This window comes from Penaeus vannamei, chromosome 2, assembly GCF_042767895.1.
Source record: "Penaeus vannamei isolate JL-2024 chromosome 2, ASM4276789v1, whole genome shotgun sequence".
Lineage (NCBI taxonomy): Eukaryota > Metazoa > Arthropoda > Malacostraca > Decapoda > Penaeidae > Penaeus > Penaeus vannamei.
This window is the reverse complement of record NC_091550.1, coordinates 48,329,796-48,349,216: the sequence shown is the minus strand read 5'-3', so window position 1 is coordinate 48,349,216 and position 19,421 is coordinate 48,329,796. Positions and strand designations below refer to the sequence as shown.

At 39.8% G+C, this 19,421-nt stretch overlaps 1 protein-coding gene across 1 annotated transcript in view; it reads right to left on the bottom strand.

Moving 5' to 3' along the window:
* Nucleotides 1–303: 303 nt before the first annotated feature.
* LOC113812136 (RNA-binding protein Musashi homolog Rbp6) overlaps nt 304–19,421 on the bottom strand; it is a 1,047,083-nt gene continuing 1,027,965 nt past the window's right edge. The window contains exons 14-15 of the mRNA XM_070133875.1: nt 12,790–12,841; nt 304–11,998 (exon numbers count right to left, since the gene is read on the bottom strand). Coding sequence (XP_069989976.1) covers nt 12,803–12,841 — 39 coding nt within the window. The 3' untranslated portion in view covers nt 304–11,998; nt 12,790–12,802. The remainder of the gene's footprint in view (nt 11,999–12,789; nt 12,842–19,421) is intronic.

Genomic DNA, 19,421 nt, shown 5'->3' with positions numbered 1-19,421 from the left:
TCTTTATGTTCCATCAAAAGTATTAGATTATTTTAATTCCTATTGATTCATTTGTCAATTCCAGATAGTATTTCTTTGACCATTCCTTTTTCTTATTCAAAAAGTAACTGGATTCTAATGTAGATGTTTCAGCCACTTAAAACAGGCGGGAAAGTTTGGCAAGGGAACGTCTAAGGGGTCTGTGAACACTATTAAAACTTTCTAAGCAGTTTTGTTTATAACTTTTATTGTTTTTAGAACCCCCATTTCATTGTCTTTCCCTATATCTATTTTTTACCCAAAGGGAGGAAATAAAAATGCAGATTTCTTTTACAGTTTGTGGACAATACATATTTATTTGTTTTTTTTTCCTTCAGGTATAATATCATACTGTATTACCATGTCTTACCTTAACGTCTAGCATATATAAGAGCACACCCCAGGACGTCCAAGAAAGGAACATCCATATGTTCACAAAGCAGCTCGACCCCGCTTTTATACGCCTGACAGACACGTCTCGCTAGCGATCCGCCCACTCACTCGCAAATCCCTACGTGATTGGTCCATTTTGAATCTCACTCTCTCTCTCTTGCTACAAGCCGCCAATCACGAAGCGTAGGATTTGGTGTGACGTTAGAGGGTTTTGTCTCTTATCATGAATCTCATTGGCGGATTTTTAAAAAAGGGGTTTCTGTCTCAGCCAATCACAGAAGCGTAAAGAGTGACCGTTCGGAAGGCGAGCGTGACTCATCTCTCAGACTAACACAGGAGGCGGAGCTTAGGTTTATACAATGCACATACGACTCACGGCATAGTCTCACACAACAATATTTAGGCAGCTCGATAAATAAACCTAAAGAACCTAGTCTTTTTTTATGTTGAACTAGGCTCCCTGGCACAATGCTAACTGTGCCATGGTACATCTTATTTGCTAAGTATTATAATAGTTGTATTCATTTTATAATTATGTCCTCGTTACTGAGGATTTTTGCGTCATGAATATATTTATATATACATCCTATTGCTAATAATCCATGTATATAAACTTCCAGTACAACCTTTCAACAGCATTTTGGGGAGGAAAGCATAGCAGCCTCTACGGATAAAACGCTTGTTAGGCGCATAACAACAGTAATTCTTTTGTTTTTTTGCAATCTGGTCCAAAAGAACCAAAATCAAGTCTATGCATACATTACCTATGTACTCTTCCGACAGATCTAAGTATAAACCGACCCCAAAATGTTGCAGAAGCCGGTATTGCCTGGCGCTTCACTTGCACTTATTGCTCACATATTATTGCGGGGACAAGACCCCCCTTGTACAACAGGGCGGGCAACAGTACCGTGGCTTACACCTGAGATTGGGGGCACATGGGGACACACAGCTCCACGCACGCGCGCGCACCTCCGCTACATCACCAACCCGTCAAGGGCTTTTTCTTTTATTTATAATTTAGACTAATTACTCTAAATGAACCTAAACCCGAGGTCTGTCGCGTGTGTGTTGTGTGGGCAGTGACTCGCTCGACTACACTACAGGCGCCAACAGTGCTGCCACCCATAGACCTGTTGTACAGGGGTACCAACATGTGAGTACTCACAGGCCATAATACAAAGACAATATGCAAATATATTAAATAAACAAACATGAAACAATCAGAATATAACACAGCGATATTAGGATGGAACAACCGTAACATTATGGAAAAGAAAAGAAAAAACATTCCAAACACAAAGCTGGACTATATAAGAAATGGTTAAGGTTAGTGATTATTATTATTATTATTATTATTATTATTTTTCAACATTTTCATCATTCTTTAAAAGATTCTTTCTTTTTTCTTTTAAACAAGACCAGCTCAGGCGCAGATTTTGGCACATACCCATGGGAAGTTCGAGCAGTCGTCTCGTGAACACTCAATAACCTATTTTCATTTATCGACAATACGCTCACATAGAACACAAATAATAACCAAAGTTGTTTTTTTTCTCTCTCATTCGATGTTGTTAACCCTATCCCTTTTTTTCTTGGTTTTTCCCTCTTCTTATCTTTTGCCTTCTCTTCTTCTCGTTCGGCAATTCGTCTTACTTCGTTTTTTTTACGTTTATTTTCGTTCGGTTCTGAAGTGCTGTACAATATGATGGTCAGTATTTACCTATATATTTATTTTTGCTTTACCGTATCTTTTTTTCTTTTCTTTTTTTTTTTTTAATCCTGGGGTTATTGAGTTTTAAATTCCCAAGTTATTTAACGATTGACTCCCAGGGTATGGACTTCGAGAGAAAAAAAATCACATATGGATCAAGCTTCTTACAATTATCATTACAATTATCATTACAATTATCAGAACTGCGAGGGAATCTTTCATTAAGTTTTTTTTTATATGTTTCAAACACACAAACAAAATCAAAGAAAAGAATTTAAAAACAACGATTTCCTTTTCTTAGGCGTGTATTTCTGTGTGTGTCTGTCTGTCTGTGTATCAGAGTATGAATCCGTGTTTTATTATCGCCAACACCTGGACGCAACTATAGAAATTGGACGACCTAACACCCCAGGCAAAAAAATGGTGTTGCTCGCCTCAACAAAATACGGTGTTGAGTCGGCGAAATGATCATAATAATAATAACGAAATTAAGTGCAGATCAAAAAAAAAAAAAACGATCTAGGTGATACAACTCACGAAGAAGGAACATCTATCGAGATAATTAAAACGATGGCGAATAAGTCTAATTAAAGAGATCATTGAATACGGGTTACGAACGAGACTAATCCTTACAAAATCTAATATTAACAATCTACGTAATACAATGAAAGTACTTGGCCGTTATCGACTTTATATAATTCAATGATAATCACCCGATAAAATGCATGATGAACCTTAAAACAGAAAGGAGAACATGGCCTGCTTCACCCATTTAAAATAATATATCATTTTGTTCTATACATATATAATTTACTTTCCTTTGTAATGATCAATGGATGACAATACCTAAAAACTATTCTTTTTTTTATTATTCTTAAAGGGGGGGGAGGGGGGTTCTTTGCACGAATCAAAAACGAAAGTGATGCAGCACCTGACGGAAAAAATATATAAAAAAAGGGGAGAAAAATATTCAAATAACAATTTCTAGAAAAAAAACACAATAGTGATGACAATAACGATAAACAAATACTGACTGAAGAACATATATATTTATATATATTTGTATATTGTCATATATATACACATATATACGTAACATAGTCCTTTTTTTCACTACAACGAAACTTCATTATCTGGTCGGTTGTATGCCTCTGCAGTCCTGTATCGTAACACATTACAAAAATTCGAAAAATCTTTACAAAGCTGAATCAAACAGCCTATTATATATTTTTTTTATTCCAAAAAACGGCGGAAAAGAATCAGCTAATTTGAACTTACTTTTGTTTAAAAAGCTAGCGACTTGTAGGCCTAAAAAGCAAGGGAAACTAGCTCCTAGTAAATTTTTATTATTATTTTTTTTTGTTATCACTGGCTAGAGATTCATACGTGTCATCATCATTTATTTGTTTCTTTTGTTTGTTGTCGTACTATAAAAACGGATGGGTATTTTCTACAACGGTTTCTCTTTACATACTTTATTTTCATTTATTTAATTCTCGTCTTTGCTAAACAAACATCAAGTACAAAGACATTTATGAGAGCATTATTATTTTATTTTTCAAAGTACAAAAATCTGTCTTCGCTAATTATTCGGTTAACATTAATCATAATTACAAATACTTGATTTACGAGTGTTTTGTCAAACTGCAAAGGAAAACAAAAAAACTATTTATATCCAAGCGTTCACAAAAATCTGGCAAAAATACCTCTAAATGAGAACAGCAACTTGCTATAGAGAGTATCACAAAAAATACGAATGATTTTTTTATTATTATTATTATTCTCTAGTAATCAACAATATGAAAATGAATATGCAAATTAGATCAGAGACAATGCACATTGGTTTGCAATTAATGTCAGGATAACAATGAGGAAATATCAGCAGACTTGTTGCATTCAAAGTTACTGTACATCACAAAGCACAAAAAACTAATCGAAAATAAATAGTTTCTTCAAAAAAAACAAAAAAATCCTTTACTTTGAAAAGCGACGGCGCTCAGATAAGAGAGCAAAATAATATGCAGAATGTCTATAAAGGCCAGTCTTGTTTGCCGGACCTCGTACCTATCAAATGCATACATATATATATATATATGATATATATATAAATTTTTAAAGAGTTTTTTTTAATTATTTTTACATCTCTTGGCGACTTCCCTACTACTGAAGCAAGCTACGATCGATACAGTCCCCTTGTTTCCTAAAGAGAATTCACACACATTTTTGTTTAAATCTCTGACTGCATAATTCTTCGTGTCTTACTTAGGATGCATAGTTTATTTATGTACATTTTTTTTTTTATCAAAATTGACCAAATTTCTCCCCCTACTTGTTTAATTACCAGTTGACTCGAGTTAAACCTCCCGTTATATTAGCTAACGTCTAGACAGCTGCATCTACTCTTCGCTAATTTGCCTAATGAGTGGCCACCAATATCTAACAGCGCCTACCAATGAAATACCATTATTATAGCCCGATGAAGAGTATAACCGTCATAGTCTAACATTTTTTTGTCTCTAGTTTGTACGTGTATCACAGAAAATACCCGAGAATGGGCGTACTAACTTTCAGATCACATTTTGGACCACTTTTTTTTCCGTGTGCCTTCGAGATCACATACTATGGTGTGCGGGCGTGTAGTATTGAGCAGTTTACCGTATTGGTTGTATTTTTTAAAGGTTATTGATACAACTTTTTTTTTTACTTTTTAAGAAGTTACTTGTATTGTTTTTTTGTTTTTGTTTTTTTCAATTTTAATACCTCTCTTTATGTTGTAATTTCGAGAAAGTTATTGGAATGAGTACCCTTCTTATCACACTGCCCTGAAAGCAAGATCTTTTTTTCCTTTTCTATTTTTTCTTTTGTCTTCTTGTATCCCTTAGAATGTGACCTCATTAGTGTGATTTTATTAAAAATGTAAGACAATTAAGTGGCCTCGTGTTTTAACGCGATTTTATTATTCATTTTTTAAAAATTATCATTAATGTCATCATCATTTATCATTATTCCTTTTTTATTTTACTACTAGGCCTCTCGCACCTTTATCCAATCACACACAATCATACACTGTTGTGCTTTTATGTTCTCTCTTATGATCCAAACTGTTATTTTGCTGGTAAAAGTGACAAAAAACAAGAAAAGAACATCAAGACATTATAAGTGCAATAAACAAGTGAGCAGTGGTGAGGAGCAAGAGTTTGTCATCTATTGCCAGTGATATGTTGAATGATTGTTTTGAAAGTGTGCAGACAAAGTCGTTTGAAAAGAAGATCAATTCTCGTTAATTTGAACTACAGGGGGGAGGTAGGTTCGGGGGTCTTGGTGCTGTATATATAATTATATAAATATAGGTTGTGTATGTATATATTTATATACTTAGACCTCGGAGAACTTCCAAAAGAAAAAAAAATGATAAAAAAAAGACATAACAGGAGAGAGAAAAAACGAGAGAGAGAGAGAGAGAGAGCGTTACTTTTTTTTTATATTTTTTTTTTGAATTCACTACACACGAAGTCACCGCTATCGCCACGGAACAGAAGCTATTTCGTCAAAGATAAGAAAAAGAAGAAAAAAAAACACTAGATAAAGCCACTTGGGAAGTGGTGGGGGGGCGGAGTTCGAATTAACGAGAGCCGACGCGGTTTTGAACGGGTGAGACAAAGTGACCCAAAGAACACCGTGTTAGTTGTTCAAAAAGTCCAAGTGCTGTTCGCAAAAAACGTTTCGATTGGCGAGTTCTTTTCTTTCTTTCTTTTTTTTATATATATTATCATTATTTTTTTTTTTTTTTTTAATCCCCCAATCTAAGGCTCTAAACTAAAAAAACTAAAACCTCGTCTCTAATTCCAAATCTAATAAGCTGTACATATATTCCCATTACAAAAATACAAGAAAATATTTATAAATAAGTAATACTCCTAACTAAAACACTTTTTTTTTTTTAATTACTTACTCCGAAGCCTGGCTATGAACTATGGTATCTCACGAGTACGCTTAGATTTTCTGTTCTCTGTTTGCAATAGCGATCACATGTCATTTTTTTTTTTTATATCTTAAATATATAATATTTACAGCGGAAAACAATGAAAAGAAATGAAAAACACACACGAAGTTTCTGGTATATAAGCGCACATACGTACCTCTATATCCAAAAAAATAATAATTTAAAAAAAATACAGAAAACACGATTATATAAAAAAAACAAAAAAACAAAAAAATAAAATAAAACTCGCGACATGATGCCTTGACATTTGAGAAGAAATCTTGCACATAAAAATTTATACAAACTTCCATCTTTTTTTTTTTTTTTTTTTTTGGTTCTATAAAGAATGGAGTCCTTAGGACCAAACTCTCTAAAGCCCATAATCGTAAACACTGTATAGTTTGTAGACCATGAAAGCAGCAACAGCAACTCAGGCGAAAACAGCCAACCCGGGAACCAAGGAGAACCGTTTTCCAAAAAACACACGAGGGGAAACTATTATATATATTTTTTAAGTTCATTGACGTTATTATTATTGTTACTGATTTTTCTACTGGTTTTATTATCTATGTATTGGTATATTTCTAGGTTATTCATGAAGAAAAATGAGTCATATGATTAGGAAAAAAGAATGGAATGAATGATAGGTATGATTTTAAGTACTTTTGGAAAAATACAACAGAAAACTCTTCTTTTTTATCTTATTCCATTCATCATAAATTCTTCCCTCACGAAGGGGGCATAAAGCTAAAAATCTCATTGGTTCCCGGGACGCGGCACTTGGCAATATATATTTTTTAGTAATTTTTATTGACATATTTTTTTTTACTTTTTTTGTGTCGTTTTTTTGTTGATTTTTTTTTGGTTTGTTTTAATCATTTATTTCACCTGCCCGCACATGAGAGGCAGCCTAATACTAAAAAATTTCCTGTAGGACACCTTAACCATCACTTTGAAATGCACTCGAGACACGGTTCGGATAGCAAACGCGATCCTATTCCGTCAATGGCGAGGCACGGGCTGTGATTGGTCGAGACAACTCTCTGTCAAAAAGATCGCTGGCCAATCAGGTCGCAGCTCGGAACGTCGACGAAAATATGATCCGGTTGCCATGGGAACGCCACTCAAGTCTGCCAAGAATACATGTGGTTATGTTTATGTATATTTATCCTAGAAATATGTTATTATAATATTCACCCATCTTACGGTATAAATTAACAACAGCGAGTGGAGGCCATGAACAGTTAAAACACACTTAACAATGTTTTTTTTCGCCTGCAAGACTAGCTACTAAATATTGAAATCATTCGCAACGTGTTCATAGCTCCGTTTTTTTTTAATAGCTTACACCTACGTTTACATTGTCATAAAATTTACATTACATATGAATATATAGGACGTTAACATTAAACCATTAGCCTCCGGTATTTCCAGCATTTCTCGGTCCAGTCTCCCACGCGTGCTGACGGGGTCTCCGGGCGGCGTCGCGAAAAGGCCAACGGAGACCATTCACTGCTGGTAGCGTCACCATAACGAGACAAGACCAGTCACCATGGCGATGACGATGACGACTACAACGACACTACTACGTCTGCCGCGGCACGAGAGTGCTCAAAGTCGCTCGGGAGACCGCAGACATACAATTATTATTTTCTCTTTTTTTTGAAATAGAAGGGAGTGTGGGGGGTAGTGGGGGGGTACGGGGGCAGCCAAAACTTTGTAATTTCCTTTTTTAACAAGATGGAAAAATAATCTACGAGTATTTCTTACACAGTATTTTTTGCCCATCAGTGTATCATCAACCGGGTACACCAACACCGCAATATTGCATCCTGAAGAGTCGTACTACCTAACAGTTACCTACTCCAACATAATTTTCATAAATTCATAAATTCTTTACAGTATCTATTGACCAATGATCTGCCTATATTTCCACTAATGCAATAGTCTATATTTACATCATCTGACATAGTGATGGGGGGAACTACGGGATCTTAGCTACAGGTCAAATACAAAGTCTTAACCAAAATAATAATAATGATAACAGTTGCATAGAAAACCTCCAACATTATAGACTGCAGACTTCAAAAACTTTCCGAAACAATAAAAATTATAGAGTAAAAACACATTCTATACACTATATTATAAATTCTAATTATACCAGTAGGCAGCAACTTTGATAATAAACTTTGAAAGTATCATAAAAAAGTTCCAACACAACCCACGGAGAACATGTGACGGAGCCTTGTTAATGAAATATGGCAAAACAAGTCCGTAGACTTTTTTCGCGCGAGAGATCGGGCATTGTGACACTCGAGAGAACACCTCCCCGCCCCCCTTGAAACCACGGGCCCTTAACGCAACACGCGAGGGGGTGGAGGTGGGGGGGGTAGGGGGTGCGATGAGGAGGGGGGGAGGCCCACCTGGCTTCGCAAAAGGGGTCACTTCGAAGAGCTCACGACGGCAAGACGACGCCACACTCATTGCATCCAAGGTTTAACGCATTTTTTTTTTTTCTTCTCATAAATGTACCTAACGCAATGCGAAGATCTGACACAGCCATTGTGGAGATGATCAGGTGGAGTGAGCATGGCTGAAAAGACGACTCGCTATGCCTACAGTTCAGCTACAACAGTCGATCCAACAAGGAGATCACATACTTTCTAACAGAGTGAACGCATTGTACAGAGAGGAAGTAGTTTGATTATTATTTTTCGTCTTATAATATACTGGTTGGTAATATATGGTAGGTCTACTTTGTGAATATCTGAAAACTATTATTTTTTTTTTACATATCCTGAAATATATCGTTCTGGACTTTTAATTTAACAAAAAAAATCGAAAATGCGTAAAGAGTATGCTCACATGTAAAATATGCTCGGAACGAAAACTTGTGTTCGTATAATAAAGCTTTTTTAAAATAAAAAGTTTCGAACAAAAAATTAATAATAATACAACAATCTGCATCCACGTGTCTACATCTCTACATGAAAGACATTCACTTCTCACACCTTATTTCTTTAAGATGGGCGGCTCGAATCAAAAAATCAAAAAGAATTCCAAAAAAATTATAACAACAGCGCAACAAACCACAACAAAATTTGCAAGAAAGGGTCTCAACCAGAGCTAATCCCGTGACAGTTTCAACAACAGGCCAAGAACCTGCCGCTCAGTATATAAACCTGGTCTATTGCTTTGCAGTATCTTCTATATCGGTTGCTTTGCGATGTTACAAAAATATACTGAAGTATTTTGACGTATGTTCATCAGCGTGCTTGAAGCAGAGATTCTCAGCTCAGGTGAATTTTAGGGTCTATGATATTTCTGCCTTTTTTTCTTTTTTTCTCCATTTCCCCGTGAAATATGAATAGATTTGCATGGATGTGCACGCAATCCTGTACGCCAATGTACACATCCCTCATACATCGCATTACGAGAACATACACATACGTATACCCTTTAAAAAAAAAAGCATATACATACACGTACAAATCCCATAACACAACATACGCGTACGTACATACACGAACGCACACGAGAGCGCACACCCGCTAAACGAGAAGGGAAGTGAAAGATGGTCGGCCTCTGAACGCTAATCTTCCCGGGAATCTTCGAGAAGGTTCGAGAAGGTTCTAGAAGGTTCTAGAAGGTTCTCAGCCTTTCCACCCGCGACCGGAAGGGGAGCATCGAAATAGGTCGAGCTGCGGTTATCCGCCTCAAGCATCTGATGGGAAGATTCAAGTTACCGGTACATTATTATTATTAGTTTAATTATTAATTATTATTATTATTATTATTTTGTCATCTTTTGTTTTTATTTACATAACCTAGGCATCAGGTCATTTTACCTCCAATTTGTAATAACCGAACCTGATGCAAAAACTTTTTCATTTGTTTTGTATTCAATAAGTTTGAAAAAGTTTTTTGTTTTTTGTAAAAGAGGAGAGCAACTATTACATTACTAAAGAGAGATTCCATTTAGACTTTTCTTTAAACATATGAATCCTAAACAAATCGTCTTTCCAACAAGAACTTTAAAAAAAAAGTAAAGGCCTAAAGGTCATTTAATAAAAATGGGGAAGAACTCTAACCATCTAACAATAAAAGATGTAGAAATTAAAAAGAAACAGAGAGAAAAAAAAACAATAAGTACAAGATTTTCTATCAATGCAAATTTAACAATAATCCTCTTTATATATTGTACAGAAGCCTCTATTTGCATTGAACTCTTCATGAACAACTAAGTGAAAAGCGCATTTGAGGTTTTCAACTTTGAACTTAGTTTAAAAATTCAGAGAAAAATAATATATATCTCCTAAGCTTACCCTGTCATGCCAGTAATGTGGAAATGTGACTTGGCCAACGAACATGATCCTTCTTGTAGCTCTGCAATAAAGCTCATTTTCCTTAGTTAACAAGGAAATGAAACAGCCCTATGACAGGCAGAGAGATAGAGGTATTCCATCTTCGCCGGCGACGGACACAAAATATCTTCTTGTCTTGAAAATTCTGCTTTTCTTTCTTTCTCTAAAAACCATTGCTTTGTTCTTTGTTTTTTAGTTGTTGTAGTATTTTCCTTTTCTTTTTTTCCTTTTTTTACCCTGTACATTTTTTTTTCTAATTAATCTCTATGAGGTGTGAACATGATCAGACTACAATTCATATCTTTTTTCTGTGGCGAGATCAGCTATTTTGAACTCTATGGTCCGCTGGGACGCTGTTTTTCCATCGACGGTGTTTCGAAGAGATAAAAAAAAGAGAGAGAATCATATATTTTCCTGCTCGCACTAAACTTTTTTTTTTTCCTTTCTTTCCTTCTTCAAAATGACAAACCCCGTCACAAGTTGTACAGCAACCTGAACACTGTCTCGATGGATGCAAACACTTCTTTCACGTACACAAAAACTTAAATGGCTAGCCACAGTTGTCTGTGTGTGTATATATATTTATATATAAATACCAACTTCCGAGTCACTGTGACATGCAATAACAATAGTATGTCATTTACCACTGCAGTAAAGCTTGTATTTTTTTTTAAAGTTTTGTTATTATATGAAGGCTTGGTGCCAAGTCGTAGTCGGAGGCGAAATGGCACTCCGGGGATTAAAACGAAGATAAGTAGCAAGTAGCACGGGCGTATATAGCTACATAGACTTCTTCCAGACGGGTTTCCAGCGGGGCTCGCAGAGGGGGCTCGCAGAGGGGGCTCGCAGAGGGGGCCCTCCGGCGGCCGTGATCCCGGGGACACAAATGACAGAGTACTAGGACCGTGCCGAAGGAGCCAGGGTTCGGATGCATTGTGAGATCGAGGACGAAGGTGGTGGTGGAGGTGGAGGTGGAGGTGGAGGTGGTTGGTGGTTGTGGTGGAGAAGGTGGTGGTTGTGGTGGAGAGAGGAGGAACAGGGGGAGGAGGAGGAGGAGGAGGAAGTCCCATCCTTTTTTTTTATGCATGTGTGTGTATGTCGAGTTCCTCAAGGCTTTGGAGGAGTCTTGGGGTCTGGTGGTGGTTGCCGCGCCTCCTCACTCGAGCTCTAGAAGGATGAGGAGAGGGGCGCGGGGGATGGTGGGGGTGCGAGGCGGGGTTGTGGAGAGGAGGAGGTGAAAGGGAGTGGTGGTGGTGGTGGTAGTGGTGGTGAAGATGGAGCAGAAGTGGTGGCGGACACTGGCGGAGTGGGCTGCCAGCATTCACCGTGGTGGCGGAGACGACCCGAGCTCTGGTGGTGTTTTTTAATGTTGGAAATGGTGGTGGTGGTGGTGGTGGTGGTAGTGGTAAAACAGCAGTGACCGCGGTTGCGTGACCACACGTGGCCGCACCGCAGTGGAGGAAGAATAACCACCAAGCCAGTCTCCATGGTTGTAAAATGACAACTAAACTGCGACTCACAACTTATCTGCGAGGAACAAAGCAAAGAGAACCAAGGTGAGTTATATGCGCACTTAAAATAGATTCATACACAGCCATTCGCACAGAGAAATCCGAAGGCGAAAGACTAATATTGAAACAGCTGACATTTTAGACTACAAACCCTCCTGTTCCCTTCTAAATTTATTTTACCAATTACCATTTCCAAAAAAAATAATCTCAAATCCCCTCTATAATATATAAAACCCATAAACAACAAAAAGACAAAAAAAAACTCACAAGACTTCCAGTGATTTATAAAGCAAAATCAAACTGACTTATCCATTTAAAAATAATCCATGACGGATATATTCCACACAACAGAGCCACGCCCCCGACATGAGTGAAACGTTTAAAGAGTACACACAGACGGGGGCGCGAATAAACTACTTAATGAGATGAATGATAAATGGCCGACCGTTAGCAAGGCCCGTGCAAACACAACGCGGCATAAACGTTCTTAGCCTTAAACGCTCTCGGCCATAAACGTTCTCGGTCTTAAACGTTCTCAGCCAGGAATGTTCTCGGTCTTAAACGTTCTCAGCCAGGAATGTTCTCGGTCTTAAACGTTCTCAGCCTTAAACGTTCTCAGCCTTAAACGTTCTCAGCCTTAAACGTTCTCAGCCAGAAATGGTCTCAGCCTCAAACGTGTTCTCAGCCTTAAACGTGATCTTAGCCTCAAACGTGTTCTTAGCCTCAAACGTATTCTTAGCCTTAAACGTTTTAAGCCTTAAACGTTCTTAACCTCAAACGTTCTTAGCCATAAACGTTCATACGTACCATGATCTATTCCTCAGTGATATCCATTCGCGTAGGCGGCTATGAGGGGCCCCTGGAAAGACAAACAAGGACATGGGTTGACTTACAGAGCGCCGTGTCAGAAGCACACTTGACATAAGGAGGGTGTGGTGGGGGTGGGGGGGAGGAGAGAGGGGTGGGGTGGGGTTAGGGTGGGAGGAGAGAGGGGTGGGGTGGGGTTGGGGGGAGGGGTGGGGGTGGGGTGGGAGGAGAGAGGGATGGGGTGGGGTTGGGGTGGGAGGAGAGAGGGGTGGGGTGGGGTTGGGGGGAGGAGAGAGGGGTGGGGTGGAGTTGAGGGGGAGGAGAGAGGGGTGGGGTGGGGTTGGGGTGGGAGGAGAGAGGGGTGGGGTGGGGTTGGGGTGGGAGGAGAGAGGGGTGGGGTGGGGTGGGGGTGGGAGGAGAGAGGGGTGGGGTGGGGTTGGGGTGGGAGGAGAGAGGGGTGCGGTTGGGGGGGATAGGGGAGAGGGGAAGGAATGGGGGAGAGAAGGAGGATGGGGAAAGATGGTAAGGGAGAAGGAAAGGGAAAGGGAAAGATGGAAAAGGGGGATAAGAAATGAGGATAAGGAGGATGGGGAATTGAATGGAAAGGGAAGAAGAATAGGGACAAGCGGCAAGGGAGAAAGGAGAAGAAAGGGGAAGAGGAGGATAAGAATAAATCAGAGGAAATGGGAAAATGGGGAATGAAGCAAAATACAGAACAGAGAATAGAGAAAATAGAAAATAAGAGACAAAAAGGAGAAAAGAAGAAGGTGAGAGGGGAAAGTCAAGAAAAAGGAGAAGAAAGCAAATTATATAAAGAAGGGGAAAAGAAAAGAAAGAGAAAAAAAAAACGGAACAAAGACACACATAATAATTCACAACAAGGGAGGAAGAAGAACAGATAGGGTCGAAGGAAAGAAAATACACAAAATAAAGGATAAAGGAAGAGGAGAGATAAGAATAGGGAAGGATTAATAGCTTGGATCAGAAGCATCTTTCAAGAATATTTAATAATCAAGAATACATCACACTATCAATAAGACACAATTATTGATGTCAATAATTAGAAAAAATATGTAAGATAAAAACAATAAAGTGGAATATCATAAAAAAAATCGTAAATCTTAAACTCTTATCGTGCAAATCGACTGAAATAATGATATAAAATATAAAATGCAAATCGACTGAAATAATGATAAAAAGTTCGCATAAAAAATAATAAATAAATAAGATAATGAAATCTCAAAAAATGTATAAAAAATAAACCCCAGACTGGCAAATCAATAATACAGAAAAAAGAAAAAGAAAGAAAATAAGTCTACACGAAAAATGAAAATATATACAAATAAAACCCGCCCACAAAAGGTCAATAGTTGAAACAGAGAAAAGATGAAGGAATAAATATATGTAAAATAAAATATACATACACCTAAAACCTTTCCACACCCTCAAACAACATCCACACCCGCCCACACCCACACCCGCCCACGCCCACAGACAACACCTACACCCACCCACGCCCACAAACAAAACCCACACACGCCCACACAAGACCACACCCACACCCACCCACAACCACACCCGCCCACACCCACAAACAAAACCCACACCCGCCCACACAAGACCACACCCACACCCACCCACACTCACACCCGCCCACCCACAACACCCGCCCACACTCACACCCGCCCACACCCACAAACAAAACCCTCACCCACCCACACCCGCCCACACCCGCCCACACAAGACCACAAACCCAAGAGGGGCCACAAGAGTCAGAAACAAGGACAACTTGACCTTCTAATAATGGAAACATGACGTAGATGCGTGTGTGTGAAGGGGATGGGGGGGGAGGGGGAGGTCAAGATCTGCGGGGAGAGAGGTCAGAGGTCAGAGGTCACGTCGGCGAGACAGACAGGATTCGTCTTCAGGGTTTCACGGGGTCAAAGATGCGAGGATGGGAAGGAGTAAATGTGAGTGAGTGATATATGAGGAAAAAAGAACAGGAGAAAATGGAGATAGAGATGCAGATTGAAACAAGGAGATAGATAAAGAGATAGATAGATAAGGAAAGAGATAGATAGATGGGTAGATAGGCAGAGAGACATGTGGATAGAGACAAACAGACAGATATATAGATAGATAGATAAATAGATAGATAGATGGATAGATAGGCAGAAAGACAGGTAGATAGAGACAGACAGACAGATAAGATAGAGACAGACAGACAGATAGATAGAGAGACGGACACACAGAGATAGACAGACAGATAAGCAGACAGACAGACAAAAAGACTAAAAAACGAGGGAGAATGACAAACGCAACCATAGATAGATAGATGGATAGACAGATAGATAATTTGATAGACAGACAGACAGACTCGGAAAGAGACAGACACATTTGGAGGAACAGAAACCCAAACAGAAAATCCAAATAGATGAAACAGAAAAAAAAAAAATATGATGATGAATAAAATACCCGTCGGGGGGTCGGTAGGGGGTGGGGGGGTAGGGGGTCAAGGAAGAAGATAATAGGGGGGGGTCAGGGGGAAGGGTCAGAAGGGGGGGGGGAGGTGATGATATGGGGGGGGGGGAGAGTAAAGAATGTGGGGGGGGAGAAGGGACAGCGGTTGGGGAGGAAAAGGCGATGGGGGCCAAAGGAGGGAAGAGGGGAGGAGGAGGGAGAGAGTCATCCATAGGTCAAACCATCACGTGACCTCGCCTGGGGGGGGGGGGGGGCGGGTCAGACACACGCTGTATCCCGGTGAACATACGTCACAATTAGGCAATTAACCGAGTTCTCCAACGGACACCGGGTTATTTTCAGGTGCAATTCTTTTTACCTGGAGGCTTTGGGGGTCGGGGGGGGGGGGGATGGGGAAGGGGAAAAGGGGGAGAGGGGAAGGGGAAAGGGGGAAAGGGGGAGAGGGGAAGGGGAAAGGGGGAGGGGAAAAGGGGAAGGGGGAAGGGGATGGGGATGGGGAAAAGGGGGAAGGGGGAAGGGGGAAGGGGGAAGGGGAAAAGGGAAAGGGAAAGGGAAAGGGAAAGGGAAAGGGAAAGGGGGAAAGGGGGAAAGGGGGAAAGGGGACGGGGAAGGGGGCGGAGACAGGGACGAGGGCGGGGACGGGGGCGCCGCACATGGCTGACATTCTTTAATTTTCTTTGGTCAGTGTATTTATTTCTATCATTATTTTTTCATTTTACTTATTAATCTTATTTTGATTTTTTTATCACTGTATTTATTTCTATCATTATTTTTTCATTCTATCTTTTTAATCTTATTTCATTTTTTTTTTTTGGGGGGGGGGATTTGGGGTTTTTATTATTACATTATAAATTTTCTGCTTAGTTTAGTTTCTTTTTTTTCTTTGCTTTTAGTGTCTATATTGTTTGCAAATTTAGCTGGAATTCTTTTTTTATCAGTAATTTAACTATCAAAACAAAATCCAATGATTTTCTTTATCAAAATCGTATCAAAACTCCTAACAAAAAATATCTCAAAAATCAAGAAATGATATACGGTGATATAAATGGAAATAAACAAACAAGCAAACAAAAACAATGCAAGATAATTAATAAAAAATATGATAAATACATAAATAAAAAGTATGATAAATACATAAATAAAGACAACAAAATGTGGTTTAACGAATAAAGGAGAAAATGGATGGTAGATAGAGGACGGGAAGAAGACGGCGAAGGAAAGGATGAGAGAAAGGAGATGATGAGGAGAAGAAATGAAAAGAGGGATAGAGGAAAATGAGAAGAAATCAATAGAAAATGAAGAATAAGAGAGAAAAAATAATAATAATAAAATAAAAGAACAAAGAAAAAAGACACCTAAAAAATCACAAAAAATCAAAACCGACAAAAAACAAATCGAAAAAAAAACATAAATCGAAAAAAAAAATCCTAAAATCAGACTGAAAAATCAGAATAAAAAATCACAAAAAATCAAAACCGAAAAAAAATAAATAAATAAATAATAATCAATTTAAAAAATAAAAAAAAAAAAATCCCAAAATCAGACAGCGACAGACCCCGCAACGTTCAGCCGACTTTCAGCCCACTCCGCCAACTTTTAAGCCGGACAGATCCCGATGCGCGAACAGGCTTATGAATACGAAATCCCTTAAGCAACAAATTAGCAACAGCAAGGAGGGGTGTGGCTGGGGGGGAGGGGGGGGAGGGGGGGAGGGGTGTGGCTGAGGGGGGAGGGGTGTGGCTGAGGGGGGGGGAGAGGGGTGTGTGGGGGGACGGGGGGAGGAGAGGTGTAGCTGGGGGGGAGGGGTGTGCGGCTGGGGGGTGAAGAATGTGGCTGAGGGGGGGGGGGGGGCAAGGAGGGGCATTTGTTGGGGGGGAGAGGAGTGGGGTGTGGATAAGGAGGAGGTTTGGTTGGGGGGTGATGGAGGGATGTGGAAGGAGTTGGGGGGACGTTTGAGGAAGAGAGAGAAAGAAGAAGAGAGAAAGGGAGGGAAGGACAGGGAGGAAAGGGGGGGGGGAGGAGAAACAGAAAGGATAGAGAAAAGAAAGAGAGGGAATGACGGAGAGAAAATGAGTGCATAGGAGTGGAAAGGAAGGGAGAAGAGAGGGGAAGGAAGGGAGAAGAGAGAGGGGAGAAGGAGGGAAAGATGAGAGAGAAGAGAGAGGTGAGAGAAGATAGAGAATGAGTGTGAAAGGAGAGCAGAAAAGGGCGAAGAGGATTCGAATAAAAGGAGGTAAGACATCAGAGAAACATTGAGAAGAGAGGGAGAATGAGAAAGGAAACTGGGGAGGAGTAGGAAGAAGGGGGGGGGGGAGGGGGATAAGAGGGGAAAGAAAGAGAATCCCAGAAAGCTCCAGATTCGAACCATCTTCTTAAACATTTGACACATTTTTTCCCCTCTTTTTATTCCTCAATTACATTAATTATCCTTTTTTCCCCCCTTCCTTGCTTCACATCCTCACGCAGCTATTTTTAACCACAACGATCCCACCAGGTAAGGCCAGGTAAAGCGTGAAGCCATGAGACTCCAGAATAAAAGAATTAAAAAAAAAAAGTGAAAGAAAAAAAAAATTGAAAATCTTCATTTCGAAAAGTGAGGAGAATCGCCCTATTTATCATTCATTCATGCATTCATTCATGAGTCTCGGTCGGGCTTTTAAATCTCCACTCAACTCCTTAACTAAATCTCTGCCCCCCACCCCCACCCCTCTCCTTCACCCTCCCTCCCTCCCTCCTCCCTCCTTTCCTCCCTCCCCCCGTCCCTCCCTCCCTTCTTTCCTCCACCCCTCTCTCCCTCCCTCTATCCTTCCCTCCCTCCCTCCATCCATCCATACTCCCCTCTCTCCCTCCCTCCTCCTGCTCTCCCCCCCTCCCTCCTCCCCACCCCTGCTTGTCCTCAAGCTTCTCCTTATCCTCTCATTATCATTTTCTCTCTCTCTTTATATGTTTTTTTTCCTTTTTTCCCCATCCCTTCCTTCGTTGTTTATTATTTTCCCTTTCCATCAATCTATATTTGTTTCTTTTTCCTTTTTTTCCTTTTTCGTTCCCTTTTTTTCTTTTTCCGCCTTTTTTCCTTCGTTGCTTATTATTTTCTCTTTCCATCAATCTCTATTTGTTTCTTTTTCCCTTTTTCGTCCTCACCTACCTCCTCCTCCTCTTCTTCTCCTCCTCCTTTTCTCTCTTAATATATATATATATATATATATATATATATATATATATATATATATATATATATATATATATATTTTTTTTTTTTTTTTTTTTTTTTTTTTTTTTTCTCTCTCTCTCTCTATCTTTCTCTTTCTCTCTCTTTTTCCTTTTCTTTCCTTCCCTCCTCTTAATCATCATTTCTCTCTCCCTTTCAAAATTATTCTTTATTCTTTTCCTGTTTTCCTGTTCGTCTCCTATCTCCTTATAATTTTCCTTCCCTTTCTCTTCTACTTCTATTCTTTACTTTTTTTTTTTCGGGGTGGGGGGCTCCCTCTCGTTATCTTCTATTTTCCTCCTATCCCTTTCTTTCCCCTCTCTCTCTCTTCTTCCTCTCCCTCATTCACCCTCCTCTTCGTTTCCCTTGTTCTCCCTCTTTCACCGTGCTCTCCTATGTTCCCTCTCTTTCTTATTTCTTTCTCTTCCTCCACCTCCTTCCCTTCTTCCATATTGCCTTTCTCACCTCTCTTTGCTTCGCCCTCTCTTTCTCTCCCTTCTTCCTTTTGCTCCACCTATCTCTTCCCCTCCTCTTCCTCTTCCTCTTCTTCTTCCTCTTCCTCTCTCTCTCTCTCTCCTTTCTTCTTCTCCCTTAACCTCTTCTATCACCTCGTCTCCTTCATCTTCCCCTCTTCCCTCTCCCATCCCCTCCTTCACCCCTTCAGTCTCCTCTCCCTCTTCCACCCTCTCCCTCATCTCTCTCTATCCTCCCCTTCTCTCCCTTCTTCCTCTCTTTCCTTTTCCTTTACCTCTTCCATCTCCTCGCCTCTCTTATCCCTCCCCCTCTCCTTCTCTTCCTCCATTCTCTCCTTCTCCCCGTTCTTCACCTCTCCCTTCTCTTACTTCATCCGTCCCTTCTCTTCCCTTTCCCTCTTCCTATTCCTCTTCCTCTCCCTCTCTCTCTCCCTCCCTCTTCCTCTTCCACTTCCTCTTTCCCTCCCTCT